Genomic DNA, 15,891 nt, shown 5'->3' with positions numbered 1-15,891 from the left:
GTTGTCAGTTGCAGCCCTGACAAATATCCTCTGAAAGGTTGTTATTTTCTGTATGTTCATAGAATAAAGTATTGCACAGGGATGAGACAAGCATCAACTAGAAACTCAAAATGCAGAGAAGAGCTGTGAGCACAATGTCCTCATTCCCTTTTCCACCCCTGCTGAAAAAAAAAAATAAAATTGGACTACTCTTCTCATGTAGAGTCTGAAGATCTGGGATTGGCAATAAAATGCTAAGAACTACTCAGCTCTGCTCCAAAGCTTCTTAAAAATTCCATGTCATTTTCTGAAGCACTAGAAAAGAGCACTCACATTTCCCCAAGCATACTGCAGACTGGCTGGGACAAAGATCCTGATTCAGTCCTGAAGTTGTTTTCACTTTTCATTAGAACACTCTTAAATGCAGAAAGATTACTACAGCTACCTGGAAACCCTGTTCATTGCTGTAATTGCTACAAAAATTTAAGGCCTACTTTGACAGCAAGAGCAGTTATCACCATGAGAGTGGTGAAGCCCTGGAATGGGTTGTCCAGGGAGGTGGTTGAGGCCCCATCCCTGGAGGTGTTTAAGACCAGGCTGGAGGAGGCTCCTGGCCAGCCTGATCTAGTGTGGGGTGTCCCTGCCCATAGCAGGGGGGGTGGAACTAGATGATCCTTGTGGTCCTTTCCAACACTGACTTATACTATGATCTGTATTCTTAAGGATAAAAATTTAACAACAGGCAAATAAAGAAACACATTACAGAAGGGATGTGGGAAGTATATAATCAAACAGACTAGCACAAGAAAACTTGAGAAGTTTCACTATACAAATGAAATACAAAACTTGCCTTTAAGCTGAAGTTTTCAAGATCAACTGGAAACCACCAAAACCTATGGCTCTCCCACCACGTTTGGATGACCACACAGTCTCTGAATTAACTAGAAACCTGATGCTTTCAGAATTCTTTTCCCTAACTATTGAAGTTCTAAAGGTGCACAGCTAAAGCCTCTTTGCTTTTGCATATTCTTTACATGACATACTTGAAACAGTACATTGTCCCAAACAGGCATTTTGTTGCAGCCACTGCAAATCAGTATCAGCCAGAGTGGACAGAGTGCCTACATTACCAGTTTCAATCCTTCCATCCCAAATGGCTCCCTAACTCACCCTACAGATCTTCCTCTTTACACCTTGCACACTCAATGCTCACCCTTACCACTCCAGGCAAATGATACCCAAAATGATGTCTGTAGCCCTCTGTGTTCACATCTCTTATTTGAGGCACAATACGCTCCCATAACTCCATTCTAAGATAGACAGCAAGTACTGGCATTTTCAGCAAACTGCTGTGTAAGCTTCATTGTTTTATTAGGCAAACTGCACATTTTTCTACATCAATACTTAAACAAAAATTATCCAACTAGTAAGTGACTTAAAGGCTGGTATTTGTAAATCATCCAGACAACTAATCCAAGCACGAATGATTCTACACGTTTTTCTGCTCAACACACCTCCATTCAAAGGGGCTGCATGCTTGCTGGGTGAATACTTACTCACTACACAGACAGTCCATCTAACAGATGGACTGATAACAGTATTTTGGGTGACTACTTAATTCTGCACTTGCTTAAAGCCTCATTTGATGCTCCTGGGATAGCTGGTAACTTCACCATAGACACTCGCTTTCCTCCTTAATTCTGCCCCTCTAGGAGTAACTTCCCCAAAGTCCTGCTCTGTTAATGGCCTTAGCTATATAAACAAGCCCTTACTTATCTCTCAACAGGGGCAACACAAGAACTCCAGTGAAACACAACAGGTCTAGGTATTGCAGAAAAATTTCACATAGAATTATTTGGGGGGGTTGTCCCCTCATTCCTCCTTCTCTGCAAATTCTCCACCCTTTTAAGTTATTTACTTGACAGATAAAAGAATGCATAAATAATACAACCAGACTTCACTTGGACTTCACCTTTGAATTTGCACCTTCCAGAAACTGAGAAATGTGCTGCATTTCCCTAATCCACAGCATATATGAAAACAAGAACTCTGTAAACTCATGAGACTCTGAAATGAATGTCTACAGAGCCTGATGTTCAAACCACAGGCCCCTTGTCAAACTGTGCCATCAGAGTAAAGATCTCAGTGCTGTTTTCACATATTGTTGTAATGCTCAATGTGACTACACTGAGCGATTTAAATCAATAATGTGGTTATATTTTGGTATACAACTTTCTGTATGGTCACGAGTTTGGATTTTGGGGTGGGGGGAGGTGTTTCTACAATATACTTTTAATTTTGTAGTTCAGTTTAAAGAGAAAAAAATCCTTCACATCCCACTGATCAAAACCAGGTTTATGGAAAGCCTGGTTTTCTAGCCTGTCTGGGAGACTTAATGTTCCCTATCCAAACATAAATATGGCATTATTAGCAAACAAGTCTGTAGAGCAGAAGGGCTAAGATACATAGCATGTACATTTAGTTTTCAGCTCTTAAGAATATTAAACTGGTATCAACAATTCCAAGTTCCTTGACACCTAGGATGCAATCCTCTGAAAGACAGACAAGTGGACAGGAGTTACCCTTCATATACAAACACTAGATGGCATCAAAGCCCTCTTCTACAAGCACACCATGACCCTGACTCCCTCGTCTCTGCTGCATTGTCATGATAGGTACACATCCCACCAGAACAAGCTGAAGCTGCCCAGGCTATGGCACAGGTCAGCAGCATCTGCACGATCAGAAAACATCCACTCTGATGTTGCATCTTAATATACAGTGTTTTTATGGAGAGCAGAAGTGCATAGTTTGAAGGGTGGTGGGCATGAAAAGAAAGCAGCAGGATTACCTGCTAGGAGAAATGGCAGGAGAAAGGAGGAGGTTAAAAAACCAAAACCACACCCCCCACACAAACACAGCACGGTATGGAAGACAGCAGGAACTGATGAGGCTGCAGGGGGGGTAGTATTTGCTGTTGAAATTATGAATAAGAGTGCCTTACAAGGCAGGGCTCTTTATAGCTAACTACAGTTCTGAATTTGCTTTGGTCGGGATGGTTTGGCTTTTAAAGCTGGGCAGCTATGAAACACGAGGGCCCCAAGTTCTGATACCATTACAAAATAAAACAGGTTAACCAAGGGTTCGCCAGGCAGAGTTAAGCAAGCCCTGTTCTAACCAGAAGGCTGTTCAAAGGTTTACATTTCCTTTATTGGAGTAGTAGAGTTTAAAAAACATCTGCAACCCCTTCAGAGTTGCTGTTAGTTTCTTGCAGTGCACGGGAGTGCTGGAAGTTTCGCTCAGGTACACACAGGCATGTTGGCATTTAGGTTAGCGTTCAGGATATAGCACTGTTAAGTAAGCATTCAAGAACGTCAGTGTAAGCTTGCCAGCAGGGCAGTCCACATTAATGTTTTAACAAGCACCAGACATACAGTCACACTGTATGATTACCAGAAGTCTCAAGGCACAATAAAATCTATTTTTCCTATCTTTCTGAAAAAGAAAAGCCAATCTCTAGACAAACACACACCCAAAGGTAAATCAGAAGGCAAAACATGTACAAACCCACTTCTTGGCATTGTAATATATTATCCCCCCCCTCAGAATGTGGAAAACAAATGTACATGTTAGTTCTTTGGTGATACTTTGAAGTTTTGCTTATGTAGTGTGGTAGTAGAAGCAGACAACTGATTGTGTTCAGGGCTTGTCAAGCCACTTTTCGGGCAGGTCTCAGAAATACCATTCTGCTGTATTACAGACTACAGAAGTGAGCAAAAAGTAACAGTACATTGAAAAAAATGACACAGCCAGAAAGTGTACCATATTCTTGAGTGAGGGGTTTTTCTCCAGAGTAAAACAAAAGTATTTTCTAAACTGTGCAATTTTACTTTTTGAATTGCTGTACAGAGAGAGCAAGACCATGACAGAAAGACTGGAGACAGTTCCTCAGTTTCCCATGTATGTAGCTCAGAACCCAGCTCCCACCCCTCAACTAACACCAGTGCTGGACAAATGAATGCTGTCATAGCACTATGCCACCAAATCAGAGAATAAAGGCATGGTTCAACTCTCTCCTCTCCTGCTATGAAAAAGTTTTATGTGCAGCTTCTTCAGCAGTTTCCCATAGACAGGGAAGCAGCAGATGAGTCCTTGTTAGACCCAGAAGTAAATCTTTCTTCCCAAGGCAGTGATTTGCCACCCCCACTCTGCTAAAAACATGCAGTGACTAAGGACACCTCTGCAAAGGCTTCCTGTTAACAAGAACTAACCAAAAAAGCTAGTGTACCCGTCGTAACACTGGGAGTTTTTCCATACTCTGATCATCAAACAATTAACCTCTTGACATGAAATGTAAGACACTGTTCTCTAGACAGTACTATGTGCTAGAAGTCGGAGCAAGAGAGAAGTCTTCACAGAAGATTAACAGTGCTTTAACATTGCAGTTATCACCGATACTTCGTCGGAAGGGAAAAGGGAAGCTGCCTCCTTTCTGCCCACCTGTACATACAGAAAAGGTGAGACAGGAGTAATGGGAAGTATCATGCAAAGCTACATGCAAAATTTACATCTCCTACCTTATTTTTCCAAACCCTTTTTCAGTTGCACCAGCATCCTGACATTCCCCTCAACATGCACCTGGTATTTACTCCCTTTCAAAACACATTTGATGTAGAAGACATACATTAGGAATGTAGTATGTTATGAATCATAGACTATGGTTACTCTCAACCTAATATTTGGGTTTATTTAGAACAGAGTCATTGTGCTTCCTGCAGTAGCAGTTATTTTAACAGGAATGCAAATTAATAGTGGAGGGCTGTATCAAAAAGTAAAGTACTCCCCTCTAGCTTCAACGAGTTAGAGGTCAATGAGGCATTTGGTTTAGAGAACAGAATGCAACATAACAATGGTCTTATCCTTCTAACTGTTAGCAACTTTAACTACACATTACCTGAAGAAAAATTATACTGAAGCATAAGCTCCACCTAAAAACTGGAAGTGAATACCTGTACCGTGTATAAACCAATGTTAATGTTTCCAGGATACTCAACTTGTTAATGGTCACTGAGTAATCTGAACACTAAGCTTCCCCACATGCACTATTTATTTTAAACTTCATCTAACAAGGTGCAAGTCAGCAGTGAAGTAGAGATGCACAAGTTCTTTTCCAGATTTCAGACACATACAGTAGCAAGGAAATTCCCTCTCAAAGTCTGATGTCTGAACTGTGCATGAGAAGAAAGAAATTCCTCTTCAAATCGTATTAACACAGCAGACTGAAACACCATCCTTGGCTTACTATCACATATTAAGAGCTCCTCTGGGAGGCCACCAATGCCCAGCCTGCAGACAACCACAGAAGAGCTTGCAGGGAGTAGCAACTTATTTCTGTATCAACAGATCACCAGCAGGAGAACTGAAGGAGAAAACTGGAGACAGTGAGTTCATCCTGAATAAACAGAAAAAAAAGTACTGAAGTAATCAGAATAAGGTTAAGAAGTGCAGGCACTAACATTCTATGTTACCCTTGGCCTACACAGAGAAGTTTACAGACGGTGACTAGAATAGTAGTAAGTCATGACATGCTTAAATTTAGCTAAAGAATTATGCAGATTAACAAGCTGCAAGACAGCAAATACACAGATTACCTGAAGATTTATTCAGCTTTGCAGAAAATACAGCAGTAGGTTTTTCCTTTTCTTTAACAGCAGCAGCTTCTTGCTCAGCTTCTTTCCCAAAAGCTTCTGGTTTTACTACTCTGACTATCTCCTTTTCAGCAGACACAGATGAGGCATCTGTGGCCATTAAGGATGTCATAGATACTTCAGGCACTTCTCTGTCCACAGCCTCCAAGGACTTTTTCAAGACATTAGTATCTTCCTTGGCTTTTATTTCTACATTCTTTATAGACAGATCACAGGGTAGCTCTGGGCAAGGCAACTGCCTCTTCTCACCTTGCATTGCCTTACTGATCTCTTCACTTTCATCTTTGTGCATTACTTCTCTCTCAGTAGCTTCTGCCCCAAACTCAGGAGTGGTTTTAGGGTGAGCTAGCATCACAAAGTCTTCTTCCACTGGGACTGGGGAAAGCTCCATGGGTGAGAGGTCTTTGTTGTCTCCTGGTTTTGGTTCCCTAGCAACAGATACGTCAGATGAATAAGCCATAGCATTCAGCTCTTCCATTTGAAGAGGAATCTTCTGTTCCTTGGCTATTTTTGTAGGTATTGGCTCAGGCAGCAGAGCAGCAACAATCGTGGAAGAGTCCAGTTCAGGTTGGAAAGACTCCAGATAAGGCTTGCCCATGGCAGCTACTGAATTCACCAACTGCTCCTCATGTTCATCATCAGTTAGAGTATTTTCAGTTGGTTTAGTTTTTAAGGTGAGAGATGGATCTTCACTCACTTTCTCAGTAAAGTCAGGTATCACCTGGCTATTAAACAGGTCAGATTTCCCAAACTGTGGAGATGCTTTTTCATCAATTTCCTCGTGTTCAGGCACATCCTGAGAAATACATTCTGCTACTGGTGTTTTTGAATAATCTGTAAAGGATGGAGAAACAGATTCACCAGAGACTTTTGTTTCCTTAATTAAGTCACATGCAATAGATATATATGGAGTCTCTAGATCTTCAGGACTGGAGCTAGTCTCACGATCAGGCTTTTTAAACGATAATGCCTCTTCTTGGGCCTGTGTCAGTGGCACATTCACTGCTTCTTGGTATAAGGGAGGTTTTTCAGTCTCTTCTTTTACATTCTCATAATTAGCAGTAGGAATAAATGTTTCTAACGGGGAAGCTGCAATCTGCACAGCAGACGCTTCGGCACCAGTGGTCGCAGTGCTCAGTGGGGCTTCCATAACGATATCTGGCAATATTGGTGATGGAGCAGCTTCCGACCCTTCAAAGGAGGGACAGATTTGTGTCACAGGTTTCAGAGTCTCTTGTACTGACTCTGAAGTTTGAACTAAATCAATCTTTGTTTCATAAGCAAGTTTTGTACATGCCACATCATGCATTTCACTTTCATATGCTTCTTGTACTAGATCAGGAGTAAGACCCTCAGGCATATTTGCTGCAGCATCAGATGGCATTGTTGATAAACTCTCCATTTTAGCATAGTCAGCTTCCTGGCCTTCCTGCTTGCCAACTGCTTGAGTGCTAAAATCACCTTGTTCTGTGCTCATCTGAGCTTTCATTTCTGCAATTTTTTTCTCATCATCAGTTCTATTTTCTGAAGTGCCTTCCTCTAGCGGAGAAAGGGATTTGACTTTGTTAGCATCAGGACTCAGGGAGGATTCAAATTTAGTACAAGTGATGTAAGTCTGCGAAGGTTCTTCTACAGCTTCTGGGGTACTTGGGAAAGAACGATCTTCAGTGCTGCCTTCACTGTCTCTTTCACAACCCTTCTGCACATTCAGCATATCTATACCATATTTCTCATCTAAACTGCTTTCCAGTTTGGCATCTATCTTACTTCTAACATCTTCTCTCATGTTGCTCAGTCCATGACTAGCACCTTTTGCTTCCCACATTGGCTCAAATGGTTTGAAATCTGCATATTCTTCCCTCCTATAAGGATCTTCTTTTAATGTCCCTTTTTCACCAGGACTATCACCTCTGTTGTAAAAGAGATCTCCCTCATCTTTCTCAAACAAACCTTGAGGAGTTTCTGGAGAGATTCTGAGCTGCTCTGCAGGCATTTTCTCCAGATTAGGTAATTCTTTAGGGCCCTCTAGCTGTGTTTCTTCCTTCGCTTGAGATAAAATGGCTGCTTCTGCTTTAGCAAATGGAGGTTCTGAGTATTTAATTTCTGAAATGTCTTTTTCATCTCTCTCTGCAAGAAATGGATTCCTTGAATTTTCAATAGTTTCTTTATAAACCTCACTTGCATTTTCTTTGTAAATGCCTCTTGCGTGTAATCCATCTGAGAGTATATCAAAGGCTGCATGCTCTTTAAAAGGATCAGCTGAGATAGAGGAGGAGGGAAGAGAAGGAGCAGTATCAGGCGGGCCTGCAGTAAAATCCTCTGGATCAAGTGACTTAGCGCTACCTGGCTGCTCCTGCAAGTCCATAACTTTTTCTGTGACGACGGACAGAAAGCAAAGTTAGAGAGTGCAAGTGCTCTTAAAGTCAATGCAAGCTTTCATGACAGGTTCACATGATGTTAGTTACTAAGAGATTCTCCCAAGTTCTACCATAAATACTATTACTCATTAAAGCATCAGTTAAAGTACGCTATTCTATTTCACCTCTTCTAGCAGATAAGTACACAAGAAGCTACACAAGCAGCAACTTTATGCAGCACAAGATCACAGTAAAGCTGAAGATGCCAGACAAGTATAGAGCATCCAAGTAGAAGGCAGTATTAAAGTGAAAGAGAGAAGGTGGGGTGGCAAGGAGAAACAGAGAGATGGTATGCATGGATCTTTGTGCATAAACATGCACAAGTGTGCATGCCAGCAACAAGTCTTTTTGACACTTCTAATGGGAATTTGGTGGACACTGTAGCTAATACATAAAATACTACAGGTACAGATGTTACTTATATGAAATACTGCAGAAATTTACAATGGATTAAATCTTTCTGCTGAGTCAGTAAAGCAACTATGCTTTTAAGCATTAATCTGTTAATAGTATCAACCTGACTCCTACATCAAGGGTCCAAGAATTCACAGATGACTGTAGCTTGGTTATGAAACAGTTTACCACAAAAGAAGTTAATGTATATTAAAGTCTTGAACAGATAAACTGAAAACCATTACAGACGCTATTCTTGGACCCGTGCTGACTTTTTGTAAAGGCAGACTAACTGGAAAGGGTTAATGAGAATGGATTGGAAATGGAAGATGTATTCAGATGAAGGTGAGCAGAAAGAACTTGCCTGCAGAGGAGTGCATCAGAGGCGCAGATGTAGCAGGAAGAGCAAAAAGGGTCTCATCTGAAAAACAAACAAACAACCTCAGCAGAAATAAAGGGTAAGTTGAAGAGAGGAGAAAGTGTGCAAGTAGTCAGTTCCCAGTAAGTCCAACAGATACACAGTCAACATCCACAGAGAACCACAGATCTAGATACAAGAAAAGTAACTTGCAAGAGACAATGCTCAGATCTCTGTGTACAATGGGATCTTTACTGAAGCAACTCAGGGATCTCCACTTTCTAAGGTAGCTATGACTCTTAAAGCAAGACATACAATAGCTTCTCTGTTCTTTTCCCCCCAACTTCCACACTACTGCACAGCTACAGCATCTAGTACCAGAAAAAACACCTGGCACTGACAATCACACAATGTCCTTAAGCAGCTCACTTTGTCAGGGGTTCTCCTAACTTGCATGTGAACAGCAGCACTAAAGAGACTCCACCAAAAATTGTGCAAAGTTAGAATGACTCAAGCAGTCTTTGCAACTCCACACAACAAGAGCATGAATCAGGGATGCTGATACTGACCAAAATGGTAACAGTAAATTACCACACCAATTCTTTATTTGTATGTCTTTCCTATTTTTGTTGCATTGTAAGATGGGCAAGTTTCCAAATGAAGGCATCGTTTTTAAAATCACCTCTACCATGACTGACAGAGTACTTTTTGCTTTGTTGAAAGTTTTAACCCTACTATTTCACACAACCATCACAGCTCTCCAATTTCCACTCAAATAACTAAGTACACATAAGGAAGGACATGCTTATCCAAAGCTAAGGAAGTCACCATCCTTCACTAAAGCATGATGGCAGAAGCTGGGCAACCCCAAACTTTATACTGCATGTTATCTGACATTGTCTCTGACCTTTTACATGCCCTGGCTCATGGAGATTCCTTTGCAAGCAGATTGCTCACAAGGGGCCCACCACTCCATGAGGTAAGTTAGCAAGGCCCGTGGTATGGAAAGCAAGACAAGAGGCTTCAGTGAGAACACAGCTTGGGAGTAATCAGTCTAGAGAGCTGCTCTGCATTCCTCAAAATCAGTCTTTTATCTCAAACATCAGAGGTTTCTCTTCAGTATCTAGTGTGCCTGGTACATCAAGGGTTACTGGTGAACTTTTAAGTTTTAGATTAGCAAGCCTCAGGGATTGCATCAAGCAGCAGCACACTCTCCTCCTCCTCTCAACACTATGCCTAGATGGACTGAACAGGCAACACCTCCCCCATGTATGTACTGGATGTTGATCCTGCTGTGGAGTAGAAGTATCCACATACTCCATACCTGGGCCAGTGTCAACCTGTCACCACCCATCCCTTACCCACCTGTGGCACACTCCCTGTGGAGCACTGCACCGACACAGTAAGTCCAAAGTCTCAAGGGACCTGTGATGTAGCAGCTCACAAGGAAGCTGGCAGAGCCTACTCCTCAGCCTGCACCTTTGCTGAAACCACATGCTCTCACCTCTTCCAGGCCCTTTATTTGTTGGAAAGGGGCTACACTTTGGAGTGGAGGAAACAGGACAAAAAGCAGAATGGACCTGAACAGACTGGACTGTGAAACATATGGAGAACACTGACAACCCTACAGAAAATGATCTCACTGGGAAACCAGAGGCAGTGGAGTGCAGGTGCTAAAAATGTAGTAATAAAAGAAGGGCAAAGAAAGAAGACAAAGTCTGCTGGGCTAAGGAATCCAAAAGGAATATGTACAAGTCCCTGGAAGTGCAGCACATGTGGGTGTCCAAAAGCTCAACTGCATACTCCACCAAAAATTCTGACCTTTCAATATTACTACCAGCCTCTTTGATGCTTCCCAGCCTCAGAGAAAAGCGTTAGTTTCCGGTTAGGAATACCAGTTTTAAGAAGCATTGACACTTTTCAGTGTCTCCATTAAAACACTCTGTATTCCATTTACTCAACACAGAAGCACACAATAGCTGTGCCAGCTATTGAATTCCCAGGTTCTCTTAATGGAAGGATATTATGCCCACACCCAAAGTTTATTTTCCACACATAGCTGGAGTGTGCAAAGAGATTACATAAACGCAGTATTTCCTAAGCAGCCAAGGAGAACCACCCACTTTCCCTCCACCCACATCAGAAAAGCATTTTTTCCTGCTGAAAGGAAGATGATATGAAGACTTCTTCCTGTTGTGAGCCCCGTACGAGAATGCCAGGTAAGCAAGGAGAACAGAATAGGACCTCTACAACTCTCACATCAGCAGCATTTCTGGCTAAATAAACCATTCTCTTCAGACTGTAATCCAAATGACATGCTGAAAGGAATAGTATTTTACCCAGAAGTGACATTTGCACCGAGGAATCCTTAGCTGAGATGTTGGAGGTAGAAATCTTCCAGAAGCAAAACCTTGGGAAACCTTCCAGAAGCAATACCTTGGGGGTGATTTAGCAGATGAGAAAATTCAGTATCTATCAGACCATCACCTGGTATTACAGGAAGACTGCCCAGGCACAAAGGCATACACACCAGAAGGAGCACACAGAAGTCCCTTCAGCTAACACTTGCAGAACACTCTAGAGAACCTGCTGCCTCTTCCCACCCATTACTCAACTGGTAGCACTGGGAATAGCTCATAAATGGGGTGAATTTTGTCATAAAGTACCATGTTTAGTGGAATAACCTAATTTTTAAAAGCAGTGAGGAGGACAGATCCTCCTGAAGGTGATGTTTCCTTTTGTATATCAGTGACAGAAACTATGACTGAAACAAGAGTACATTATTACTAAAATTGAGTGAAAAACATAATCAGAATATATCAAGCTCTATAAGCAAGATTTTCAAAGGTAGAGATTCAGAGCTTCTTGATGTACATGGGCCTTCACCCAAAAAGAGACAAGCCAAGAAGTCTTCAGTTCGTAGAAATAGGAACAAAAAAATCAGAAAGGTGAACTATTAGATTACTGTTTCCATCAGTAGACAGATTTTGTTTCATGAAACACAGAAGAATTAAGACTTCCAAGTGAACATTAAATCTCCATATTACTCTAAAATGTATATGCCAAAAGCCTGTAACAGTGCAGGTTAGTAACCTACCTTCAACATTACAGTCAAGGGAAAGACAGAGCTCCTATTTGTGATTGGTATTACTATTACTGGTCCAGTCAAGAACTTTAAAAGAGAACTTTATAGACAGACTGACACTTGCACAGGTGATTATAGAATGGAATAAACCAGGTTGAAAAAACCTTTGAGACCATCAAGTCCAACCCAACACCATCTAATCAACTAAACCATGGCACCAAGTGCCTCATCCATCTCTTCCTAAACACCTCCAGTGATGGTGACTCCACCACCTTCCCAGGCAGCCCATTCCAATGGCCAATCACTCTTTCTGTGAAGAAATTCTTCCTAACATCCAGCCCAAACATCCCCTGGCACAGCTTGAGACTGTCCTCTTGTTCTGGTTGTGTGGGAGAAGAGACCAACCCCCACCTGGCAATACTAATATTGTATTCAATCATTATATACCCTCACATCATCAAACCAAAGACTCCATGTCTGCTTTTAGCCAAAAAGAGAAAGGTTAAGAGAATTGATGCACAAAGCAATTCATACTGATTGCATTTCTAATTTTAGACAAAAACATTCTGCAAATTTTACTTTGGCTTTTACCATTAACTAAGCCCTCAGAAACAACCCTGTGGCTTCACCTTTCACTGGCATGGACACTAACACTTTGCATTATGGTTTCAGCTAAAACATAAGCTGCACCAACCTGTTTAAAAATAACAAAGCTGACAAAGAAGTGTCATTTGTAACTCTCAATATTTGCTCATTGCTCACTAACTGGTGTTGTTACAAGATGCTGATACTACCAGCCCAGAAATAAATGGAGAGAGATTTCTCAGACAATTAAGAAGGAAAAAAAAAAAAAGCAAAGTTAGCCACAAAAATTTCCAGAGAAGGAAAAGAGTATTCAAAATGAAAAATTAGTAGACTGACTATTCCAAGAAAAGCAATTCATGACAAAAAAAATAAACCATCCTCTCGCCCCCACCCTCCTACCCCACCTCCCCGCCACCCCCAAAATAACTCAGCAAGTTCTAACCCTCGTCTGGGTTTCTGGTAACTGATGTGCCCTTCCATCTGCTCTCCCAAGCATCAGCAGCAGGCCTGTGCTGAAGTGGGTTTATTGTTCTGGTGTTCTCCTTATTTTTATGTGAGTGCTCGGCATTAGGAGGAACAAAACCCAAACAACTCTGAGTATTTCATTCTCCACACACGGAGTAAACTCTGTCCTGATGCACAGCTTAGCCTCGGTCACACGCTGTTATCAGGGTGCTGGAAGGCAGTTTCAGTCCTCAGAAAATAAAAACCATTTCCTGGATTAGCTCTGCTGGAGAACATACACTGTTATTAAAAAAGCTGGCAAGAATACTGTTTACCATACGTCACCTTTGCATGGTTAGAAAGTGAGCAAAATGCCTAACTAACAAGACAAGGACTGCTTTTATCTTACAGACTTACCACACAGGACATTGTTTTTGAAGGGCCTCTCTTGTCAATACCAATATTTAGCAATAAAAGAAAACAGGGTAACAATCAAAGGAATGGCACCTGTGGTGTGACTCATATGTCATGTAAAAGTTACATTTAGAATTAGAATAAAACTTTATTAGAATAAACCAAACCAGGTTGGAAGAGATCTTCAAGATCATCGTGTCCAGCCCATCAACCAATCCAACCCACCCAAACAGCTAACCCATGGCACCAAGCACCCCATCAAGTCTCCTCCTGAACACCTTCAATGACGGCGACTCCACCACCTCCCCGGGCAGCCCATTCCAATGGGCAATCACTCTTTCTGTATAGAACTTCTTCCTAACATCCAACCTGAACCTCCCCTGGCACAGCCTGAGACTGTGTCCTCTTGTTCTGGTACTGGGTGCCTGGGAGAAGAGACCATCATCAGCCTGTCTACAGCCTCCCTTCAGGTAGTTGTAGAGAGTGATAAGGTCACCCCTGAGTCTCCTCTTCTCCAGGCTGAGCAACCCCAGCTCTCTCAGCCTCTCCTCATAGGGCTTGTGTTCCAAACCCCTCACCAACTTTGTTGCTCTTCTCTGGACTCGTTCCAGCAAGTCAACATCCTTTTTGCAGCAATCCATCTAAGACAGGTATGAAAGAGAAACTGTCTGCTTTCTCCAACATGTGGCATTGCTAATTTGCCCACAGTGGAGGCTGCCCCAAGCAGTTTCTGGTCTCAAACCATCTTCCAAGCAAAACACAGGTATGTAGTACTACCATTAACTTTCACTCTGACAGATTCAAGAACTACAGAAACCTCAAAAGGCTTTTTGACACTAATGCAATACCCTCACACTTCCTAACCATAGGGAAGGCCAGTTATGGGTTTTCTTCTCCTCTGTGTGTTAGTGTTAAATCATCTACAAGTAAATTGTTACCTCTTGGTATGAAGTGTCAAAGACAACATACCTGGCATCTAAAAGTTAAATGATTTCAAGGAGCGCAAAGTTGTTGGATGCCTGGATCCCTACTGCAGAGTAAACAAGGGCACACAACTTTGCAAGAATTTCCTGGGAAAAGCAGCTGCCTACACAAACTCCATTGAAATCATCTCCTCTTATGATGCAATTGCTCTAAATAAGGTATTTCAACAAATATTTATAGGATTACAGATAATGAGTATTGACTATTAATAGCATCATTAGATCAAGCTGCAGGGCCACGACATGCAATTGTGTTTTCTCATTTGGCTCTGCTAGTTATAGGTGCAAGTTTATGGAGAGAAGTTACCAGTTTAGGAATCTCAGGCTGGTAAGTACTTGGAAATCTCCGAGGCAAGCATGCAAGTTGCTACAGACAGGAGATTGTTGAAGTTTGAAGTGAACACAGAAGCTCCATTTTTTAACATCTTGAGGGGATCACAGCTAGGATCACAAAAGGATCCAGGAGTTTTGATTATTAACAAGAACAGCTGCAGGTCATCTGGGGTCTTCATGGAAATTACTGGCAAGTGCAGTCACTTTCAGAGCAAGTTACACTAACCTGCAGATATCTCATGCTATTCAAAACAGAGAGAGAAAACAAGTCCAACCCCAAACATTTCAAACAATGCTTGCTGCTTTAAATACACTGTTTATGGAAACACAAGTCTCCAGCATTGCTTGTTGTCCAAGCAAAAAGAAAGAGAATGTTTAAAAAAAGAATCTATAAGCAAACTGGTTTAAGCCTTTTTTCAGTATCATTTTTACAAGGTCCAACTACTATAAAGTGTATGACAGGGGCACAGGATACACCATTTTATCCTCCTTATGTCAGCTACAGAGTGAAAAGCAAGACAGACAGTACCACTGCCCTGTGATACCCAACCAAAGCAAGAACAGGTGGACAAAAGATGATACATTAATTCTGCCTCTATTTCAATTCTTTCCATTACAATTCCCAGATTGCCAAAAGAAGTACTCACTAGAAGGGTGTTTTTAAATGGCCATTAAATACTTCAGACAGCTGCCACAGCCCAACTGCCTGCCTCAGCTCACTCTTGCATTCATTTTGATTAAAAACAGAATGGCCAAGATGCAAGCAGCATTTCAGAGGACGGTTCCATAATGCCACTTGCTGATGACATGAAACTGGGACAGGTGGCTGACACCCCATCAGGTTGTTCTACCATCCAATGAGAGGTGCACAAAGGCAAACCTTGTGAAGGCCAGTAAGAACAAGTGTGGACTACTGCATCTGGGGAGGACTAAAAGCAGGCACCAGTACAGGAGCCATCCTGCTGGAAAGCAGACCCATGGAGAAAAACCTTGGGGTTCTAGTGGACAGCAATGTGTTCATGAGACAGCAATGTGCCCTGATGGCCAAGAGGGCCAACAGCATCCTGAGGGCATCAAGAAAAGTCTGTCCAGGAAGTCTAGGGAGGTTCTTCTCCCCTTCTACTCTCCCCTGGTGAGACCACACCTAGAATACTGTGTCCAGTTTTGGCCTCCCCAGTTCACGAGACAGGGA

General features: G+C 41.9%; 1 protein-coding gene across 2 annotated transcripts in view; it reads right to left on the bottom strand.

Annotated features, from left to right (window-relative positions):
* RTN4 (reticulon 4) overlaps positions 1–15,891 on the bottom strand; it is a 45,783-nt gene that overhangs the window by 21,416 nt on the left and 8,476 nt on the right. The window contains exons 2-3 of one of the 2 annotated variants that reach the window (XM_068153314.1): positions 8,862–8,918; positions 5,631–8,060 (exon numbers count right to left, since the gene is read on the bottom strand). The exons of the other annotated variant lie outside the window; for it this stretch is intronic. Coding sequence (XP_068009415.1) covers positions 5,631–8,060; positions 8,862–8,918 — 2,487 coding nt within the window. The remainder of the gene's footprint in view (positions 1–5,630; positions 8,061–8,861; positions 8,919–15,891) is intronic. 2 annotated transcript variants of the gene reach the window in all.

Source organism: Melanerpes formicivorus, unplaced genomic scaffold (genome assembly GCF_026170545.1).
Source record: "Melanerpes formicivorus ecotype bairdi unplaced genomic scaffold, bMelFor1.0.p_v2 SCAF_25, whole genome shotgun sequence".
NCBI lineage: Eukaryota > Metazoa > Chordata > Aves > Piciformes > Picidae > Melanerpes > Melanerpes formicivorus.
This window is presented reverse-complemented; position numbering and strand designations above follow the sequence as displayed.